Raw genomic sequence first — 8,801 nt, forward strand, 5'->3', positions numbered from 1 at the left:
CACACACAGTAAGAAACACACACACACACACACAGTAAGAAACACACACACACAACCACAGTAAGAAACACACACGCACACACACAGTAAGAAACACACACACACACACACAGTAAGAAACACACACACACACAACCACAGTAAGAAACACACACACACACACACAGTAAGAAACACACACACACACAACCACAGTAAGAAACACACACACACAACCACAGTAAGAAACACACACGCACACACACAGTAAGAAACACACACACACACACACACACAGTAAGAAACACACACACACAACCACAGTAAGAAACACACACACACACACACACACAGTAAGAAACACACACACACACACACACACACACACAGTAAGAAACACACACACACAACCACAGTAAGAAACACACACACACAACCACAGTAAGAAACACACACACACACACACACACACAACCACAGTTAGAAACACACACACACACAACCACAGTAAGAAACACACACACACACACAGTAAGAAACACACACACACAACCACAGTAAGAAACACACACACACACAACCACAGTAAGAAACACACACACACACAACCACAGTAAGAAACACACACACACACACACAGTAAGAAACACACACACACACACAACCACAGTAAGAAACACACACACACACAACCACAGTAAGAAACACACACACACACACAGTAAGAAACACACACACACACACACACACACAGTAAGAAACACACACACACACACACACACACACACACAGTAAGAAACACACACACACACACACACACACACACACACACACACACACACACACCACAGTAAGAAACACACACACACACAGTAAGAGACACACACACACAACCACAGTAAGAAACACACACACACAGTAAGAGACACACACACACAACCACAGTAAGAAACACACACACACACACACACACACAACCACAGTAAGAAACACACACACACACACACAGTAAGAAACACACACACACACACACACACACACACAACCACAGTAAGAAACACACACACACACACACAGTAAGAAACACACACACACACACACACAGTAAGAAACACACACACACACACACACACACACACACAACCACAATAAGAAACACACACACACACACAACCACAGTAAGAAACACACACACACACAGTAAGAAACACACACACACACACACACACACACAGTAAGAAACACACACACACACACACACAACCACAGTAAGAAACACACACACACACACACACACACACACACACACACAGTAAGAAACACACACACACACACAACCACAGTAAGAAACACACACACACACACACAACCACACTAAGAAACACACACACACAACCACAGTAAGAAACACACACACACACACACACACACACACACACACACAGTAAGAAACGAACACACACACAACCACAGTAAGAAACACACACACACACACACACTCAGTAAGAATATAAAGCTCACAGTCAGTGATGTTCTTCTCTTTTCACAGGAACCTGGGTGACATTTGGCTCTCAGATCTCTGATGAGGTGCTCAGTGTGTTACAGTGTGTGTTACAGTGTGTGTTACTGTGTGTGTTACTGTGTGTGTTACTGTGTGTGTTACAGTGTGTTACAGTGTGTTACAGTGTGTGTGTGTGTGTGTGTGTGTGTGTTACAGTGTGTGTTACAGTGTGTGTTACTGTGTGTGTGTGTTACAGTGTGTTACAGTGTGTGTTTCAGTGTGTTACAGTGTGTGTTACAGTGTGTGTGTGTGTTACAGTGTGTGTGTGTGTGTGTGTGTTGGATGCAAACATTACATAATGACACTGCAGTGTGTCTCCGGGCTGCTGCTGTGTGTAGATGGCGGAGAGCGTGATGACGGCGGCCTACGACAGCGGAGTGAACTTGTTCGACACAGCAGAGGTTTACGCCTCAGGGAGGTACAGTACAAACTGTCTGTCTGCCTGTCTGTCTGACTGTCTCACCTCACAGTAAATCCACTCCCATCCACAGTTTTTGCCGTGTGTAAAAACAAAATGGCGGCCTTCAGAAGCTGTGGATGAAGGTGAGCCAAGGAGGAGGAGGAGGGTTGAAGCTGCACTGAGCTCCTCTGTAAAGGTGGAACATCCTTGTTATCGAAGCCATCGTGTTTCATTCTATGTGCACCATTAGCTCCATGATGCTAACTAGCTTGATGTCTGCAACTTACTTTATCAGCTAATGTTACACAGGAACCAACATCAGATCCATACTGCGTAGCTAGCTGGCTAACATTAGCTTAGCTTAGACAACAGCCAGCTAGTTACTAGTGTTGCTAAAATCAACCCCGTTTGTCGCCATACAATCATGGATCACGTAGCTAGCTAAGGCATTGAGTGAGCTAGCTGGCTAACCACTGAGATAGTATTTAGCTAGCAATAATGTTAGCAAGCAGTCAAACGAATGTCCCTCCGTGTTCGTACGTGCTGCTGATGTTGGCCCCGTCTTTTACCCCACATCGCTCACTATCTATGTTGTAGTGGTGTTAGCTAGTGTAGCTCACTGCTAGCGCTGTAGGGGAGCACAGAGATGTTACGACAGCAAAGAGCCGTGAACTATTAACCCCCCCCCCCCCCCCCCCCCCTCCCCACACACACACACACACACACACACACACACACACACACTGACGATGTGTTGAACCTGATGGTGTCGGTTGTTTCAGGGCGGAGACGACGCTGGGAAACATCCTGAAGAAGAAAGGATGGAGGTAAAGAGCAGATGATCCTTCTGTGAAAGTATCACACAACTAGAGCGCGTCAGTATGAGTGAATGACATGAATATCAGTAAGCATCCTCCTCCTCCTCCTCCTCCTCCTCCTCCTCCTCCTCCTCTTCCTCCTCCTCCTCCTGTTTCTGTGTCTCTCTACCAGGAGGTCCAGCTATGTGGTGACCACCAAGATCTACTGGGGGGGGCAGTGAGTGATTTCTACATGTCACATTGTTGCAGTGATGTTTTACCCCCAGTGTGTGCAGTGATGTTTTACACCCAGTGTGTGCAGTGATGTTTTACCCCCAGTGTGTGCAGTGATGTTTTACCCCCAGTGTGTGCAGTGATGTTTTACACCCAGTGTGTGCAGTGATGTTTTACCCCCAGTGTGTGCAGTGATGTTTTACCCCCAGTGTGTGCAGTGATGTTTTACACCCAGTGTGTGCAGTGACGTTTTACCCCCAGTGTGTGCAGTGACGTGTTGTTGGTGTATTTACAGGGCGGAGACAGAGCGAGGGTTGTCACGGAAACACATAATTGAAGGTAAACATTTAACTTTCAAAATAAACTTAACTCCACCAGAGACAGTATCAGTCAGTCAGTCAGTCAGTCAGTCAGTTTATGGCTGCGTTACATGTTAGTCAACAGTGGAGGAAGACACCTGGAACAGAACCAGGACCGGGGGGATCAATGTCTCATTGATCTATCATTGATCAATGAGACATTAAAGAGACATGAAGCATCAGGATGGAGAGGAAGAGGAGGAGAGAGGAGCCCAGTGCATCATGGGAGTCCCCCGGCAGTCTGAGCCTATAGCAGCATAACTAGGGGCTGGTCCAAGACCTGATCCAGTCCTGAACTATAGGCTTCATCACTAAGGAAGGTTTTTAGTCTACTCTTAAATGTAGAGAGGGTGTCTGCCCCCTGAACCCAGACTGGAAGGAGGTTCCACAGGAGAGGAGCCTGATAGCTGAAAGCTCTGGCTCCATCACTACCTTAGAGGACTTTAGGAACCACCAGTAGACCTGCAGTCTGGGAGCACAGTGCTCTAGTGGGGTAGTACGGTACTATGAGCTCTTTAAGAGATGATGGAGCCTGAACATTAAGAGCTTTGGAGGTGAGGAGAAGGATTTTAAACTCTATTCTAGATTTGACTGGAAGCCAGTGAAGAGAAGCCAGTACAGGAGAAAGATGGTCTCTTCTCTTAGTTCTGGTTCTGGACCAGCTGGAGAGTCTTTAAGGACTTATTGATCAGAACAGGAGAACATCATCTGATCAGTGACATCACAGTTATCTCATTACTGACAACAAACAGTGATTCTGTGTGTGTGTCTCTCTCTCTCTCTCTCTCTCTCTCTGTCTCTCTCTCTGTCTCTCTCTCTGTCTCTCTCTCAGGTCTACGTGGATCTCTCTCCAGGTTACAGTTGAACTACGTGGACATTGTCTTTGCCAACAGGAGCGACATCAACGCACCAATGGAGGGTCAGAGACACTTCAGATCCTATAGAACACTCTGTCTCTCTCTGTCTGTCTCTCTGTCTGTCTCTCTCTCTGTCTCTCTCTCTCTCTCTGACTGTCTCTCTCTGTCTGTCTCTCTCTCTGTCTGTCTCTCTCTCTGACTGTCTCTCTCTCTGTCTGTCTCTCTCTCTGTCTGTCTCTCTCTCTGACTGTCTCTCTCTCTGACTGTCTCTCTCTCTGTCTCTCTCTCTGACTGTCTCTCTCTCTGTCTCTCTCTCTGTCTGTCTCTCTCTCTGTCTGTCTCTCTCTCTGACTGTCTCTCTCTCTGACTGTCTCTCTCTCTGTCTCTCTCTCTGTCTGTCTCTCTCTCTGACTGTCTCTCTCTCTGTCTGTCTGTCTCTCTCTCTGACTGTCTCTCCCTGTCTCTCTGCCTGTCTCTCTCTCTCTGACTGTCTCTGTCTGTCTCTCTCACTCCGTCTCTCTCTCACCTGTCTCTCTCTCTCTGACTGTCACTCTCTCACCTGTCTCTCTCTCTGACTGTCTCTCTCTCACCTGTCTCTCTCTCTCTGACTGTCACTCTCTCACCTGTCTCTCTCTCTCTCACACCTGTCTCTCTCACCTGTCTCTCTGTCTGTCTCTCTCTGTCTGTCTCTCTGTCTGTCTCTCTCTGTCTGTCTCTCTCTCTGGCTGTCTCTGTCTGTCTCTCTCTCTGACTGTCACTCTCTCACCTGTCTCTCTCTCTGACTGTCTCTCTCTCAGCTGTCTCTCTCTCTGACTGTCTCTCTCTCACCTGTCTCTCTCCCACCTGTCTCTCTCTCTGACTGTCTCTCTCTCACCTGTCTCTCTCCCACCTGTCTCTCTCTCACCTGTCTCTCTCTCTCTGACCAGAGGTGGTGCGAGCGATGACCTTCGTCATTGATCAGGGTCTGGCCATGTACTGGGGAACGTCCCGCTGGAACGCTGTGGAGATCATGGTGAGAGTCCTGCGCTCTCATTGGTCCATCAGTCACAGCACCTGTCTGTCTCTCACCTGTCTGTCTTTCACCTGTCTGTCTCCAGGAGGCCTACTCTATAGCGCGACAGTTTAACCTGGTCCCTCCAGTGTGTGAGCAGGCCGAGTATCACTACTTCCAGAGAGACAAGGTGGAGCTGCACCTGCCCGAGCTCTACCACAAGATAGGTAACACACCTGAGCTCTACCACTAGATAGGTAACACACCTGAGCTCTACCACAAGATAAGTAACACACCTCTACCACTAGATAGGTAACACACCTGAGCTCTACCACTAGATAAGTAACACACCTCTACCACTAGATAGGTAACACACCTGAGCTCTACCACAAGATAGGTAACACACCTCTACCACTAGATAGGTAACACACCTGAGCTCTACCACAAGATAGGTAACACACCTGAGCTCTACCACTAGATAGGTAACACACCTGAGCTCTACCACAAGATAGGTAACACACCTGAGCTCTACCACTAGATAGGTAACACACCTGAGCTCTACCACAAGATAGGTAACACACCTGAGCTCTACCACTAGATAGGTAACACACCTGAGCTCTACCACTAGATAGGTAACACACCTGAGCTCTACCACTAGATAGGTAACACACCTGAGCTCTACCACAAGATAGGTAACACACACACACACACACCTGGGGGGTGGGCAGGTGTTCACGTCGTTGTCTAAACAGAGGTGAGGTGGTTCAACATGAGGTGTGTGTGTCCCTCAGGTGTCGGAGCAGTGACCTGGTCTCCACTGGCCTGTGGACTGCTGACGGGGAAATACAACGAGGGAGTGCCAGAGAGCTCCAGAGCCGCCATGAAGGTCAGAGAGAGAGACAGGCAGAGAGACAGACAGAGAGAGAGAGACAGAGACAGAGAGAGAGAGACAGGCAGAGAGAGAGAGCATCACAAAGCAGACATGGGTCCAGGTCATAGACAGCAGGGTGAGTGCAGCCAGACTGGACCATTTATAGCAGGCACACATTTAGATGAACTTCTTGTCTGGCGCTGCTAAACTGGCGACCTGGCTGACACGGAGAAACCGTGCTCAGGATGCCGGTGCAGCGGATGCAGCGGCTGCTCTGAAGGGGCTGCTGAAGTCCCGCTTAAAGGTGGAGCACACCTTTTATCAGACGGTGGACAATGTGCAGGCTTTTGTTTGCAGGTGGACCGTTGGTAATGTGCTGTGTTCTGTTGGAGGAGGAGCAGAACTGCTGCTGACCTTCTGATTCTCAGTCTGCAGCAGCTCCTCACTGTAGTTTGGACTGTTCAATGTTTTCTTGGTTTCAGGAACGTTTTTTCTCCCTCAGTTTGCTTAAATAGTGACGGTCTCCCTGTGATTCTTTGTTTTGTCCCTGCAATGTTTTATTAAAGGGATCTTTAAACCTCTCTGTCTCTCTCTCTCTGCCTGTCTGTCTCTCTCTCTGCCTGTCTCTCTCTCTGTCTGTCTGTCTCTCTCTCTCTCTGCCTGTCTCTCTCTCTCTGCCTGTCTCTCTCTCTCTCTCTCTGTCTCTCTCTCTGCCTGTCTGTCTCTCTCTCTGCCTGTCTCTCTCTCTCTCTGCCTGTCTCTCTCTCTCTCTCTGCCTGTCTCTCTCTCTCTCTCTGCCTGTCTCTCTCTCTCTCTGCCTGTCTCTCTCTCTCTCTGCCTGTCTCTCTCTCTCTCTCTGCCTGTCTCTCTCTCTCTCAGGGTTATTCCTGGCTGAAGGAGCGTCTCTGCAGTGATGAAGGAAAAAAGCAGCTCAGTAAAATCAAAGAGCTCCACCTGCTGGCAGACAGACTGAAGTGCACCGCAGCTCAGCTGGCTATAGGTACGACACCTGTCTGTCTGTCTGTCTGTTAACATGAAATATGAATTCAACAACATTAAAAATGGATACGGCCTACCTGTCTCTCTCTCTCTCTCTCCCGCCCTGTCTCTCTCTCGCCCTGTCTCTCTCTCACCCTGTCTGTCTCTCAGCCTGGTGTCTCCGCAGTGAGGGGGTCAGCTCGGTTCTGCTCGGCGTGTCCAACACAGAACAGCTGATGGAGAACCTCGGTTCTATCAGGGTACGGACACAGCGACCGCGTGGAGGCCTGTGATTGGTCGACTCTTTAAAAACACTTCCTGTCTTTGTCTCCTGCAGGTCCTGAGTCAGCTGACTCCGCCTCTCATCGCTGAGATGGACGTGTTGCTCGGCAACAAGCCGCGTAACGCCAAGAAGGAGGCGAGGAGCTGAGGAAGAGGAGGAGGAAGAAACTACAAACTTCAATGAAAAAGATGAAAAAGAAAACGGAGAGAACAAAATGGCCGACAGGAATGAAGGAAGAGAGGAAGGAGGGATGGAGGATAAGTGGAAGGACGCGTGGAAGGATTCTTCATATTTACTCTTCAGGGACCACGTCCTCGTCGTCATGGAGACAGAGACACTTCCTGTGGCGATCAGAAACATATCAGTATTTATTCTCATATTGACAGAGGCGGAGCCTCGTGTGGGCAGAGTTCACCCGTCGCCATGGCGACGGCTCAGCCCCGTCCAGCCGGGTCATAAAGTTTTGAATCGTTCATCTACAGTTTGATGCAACAATCAATAAGTGATCGATCAGAAACCACTCCTGTTTGATCACTTATTGATCAGCAGAGTCATAATCTGGACTCAAAGTGCCCCCCCCCCACCATGGAAATGTTTAAATTATTAATTAATTAATTAATCAATAGACGCAGGTCTCATTTCTAGAATCACAAGTCTTCATTACATTTGGCAGAAATGGGCTTCCATACTTCCTGCACTTATTTCAAAATAAAAGCCTGCTGTTAGCCAAGGTTTCAACCCACGTGAGTCTGGATTAACGGGCGTCGCCACGGTAACGGGTCACTGTCTGACTGTTCTGCAGCATATTAATACCAAGCATAGATCAATATCTCATGAATGTACTTCCTGTAGTGTTTAGATAGACTGGTGCTCAACCTGAGGGGCCGTGACCCCCCAGGGGCCGTCACCTCCTCACCGGACCGGACCAACATTCATCTTTTTATTTCAACGGTTCACCGCTAACAATACACCAAAATAACCCCAAAAACATTAGCATCATCACTAGTATCACTAGTAGGAGTAGTAGGTTTACTAGCATTATTATTAGTAGTACTTTACTAGTATTATTACTAGTAGTAGTATGTTTACTAGTATTATTAGTATTAGTAGTAGTACTTACCTAGTATTATTACTAGTAGTAGTATGTTTACTAGTATTATTATTAGTAGTAGTGGTACTTACCTAGTATTATTATTAGTAGTATTCCATTAGGAGTTTTGTGTTGCTTTGGCCCTTTAAAATCACTTCCTGTCCTTCAGGTTGACTTCACTGATCACTGACCTCTGAGTGAAACCATGTGACTGTTACCATGACGACCGGCGGACCAGCTGGACTGTGATTGGTCACGTGGTTCCACCAGGTTTCCTCCGTCACGGTTTAACCCTCCTGCTCCCCATGTAAACGACACGGCTGCAGAACGCTAATAAAGTTATTCAATCACCGCATTCGACTTTCTTCTGGGGGGGGTGGAGACATTAGTGTTAAAGGGGA

At 47.9% G+C, this 8,801-nt stretch overlaps 1 protein-coding gene across 1 annotated transcript in view; it reads left to right on the forward strand.

Annotated features, from left to right (window-relative positions):
* The window catches only part of LOC139223302 (voltage-gated potassium channel subunit beta-3-like), a 13,474-nt gene extending 6,017 nt beyond the window's left edge, over window positions 1-7,457 (forward strand). Inside the window, exons 3-14 of the mRNA XM_070855281.1 lie at window positions 1,529-1,566; window positions 1,879-1,958; window positions 2,723-2,767; window positions 2,931-2,975; window positions 3,267-3,310; window positions 4,163-4,249; window positions 5,114-5,199; window positions 5,285-5,405; window positions 5,970-6,064; window positions 6,929-7,049; window positions 7,199-7,287; window positions 7,365-7,457. Of these exons, the coding sequence (XP_070711382.1) occupies window positions 1,529-1,566; window positions 1,879-1,958; window positions 2,723-2,767; window positions 2,931-2,975; window positions 3,267-3,310; window positions 4,163-4,249; window positions 5,114-5,199; window positions 5,285-5,405; window positions 5,970-6,064; window positions 6,929-7,049; window positions 7,199-7,287; window positions 7,365-7,457 (944 nt within the window). The remainder of the gene's footprint in view (window positions 1-1,528; window positions 1,567-1,878; window positions 1,959-2,722; window positions 2,768-2,930; window positions 2,976-3,266; window positions 3,311-4,162; window positions 4,250-5,113; window positions 5,200-5,284; window positions 5,406-5,969; window positions 6,065-6,928; window positions 7,050-7,198; window positions 7,288-7,364) is intronic.
* The last annotated feature ends 1,344 nt before the right edge of the window (window positions 7,458-8,801 follow it).

This window comes from Pempheris klunzingeri, chromosome 23 (assembly GCF_042242105.1).
Source record: "Pempheris klunzingeri isolate RE-2024b chromosome 23, fPemKlu1.hap1, whole genome shotgun sequence".
Lineage (NCBI taxonomy): Eukaryota > Metazoa > Chordata > Actinopteri > Acropomatiformes > Pempheridae > Pempheris > Pempheris klunzingeri.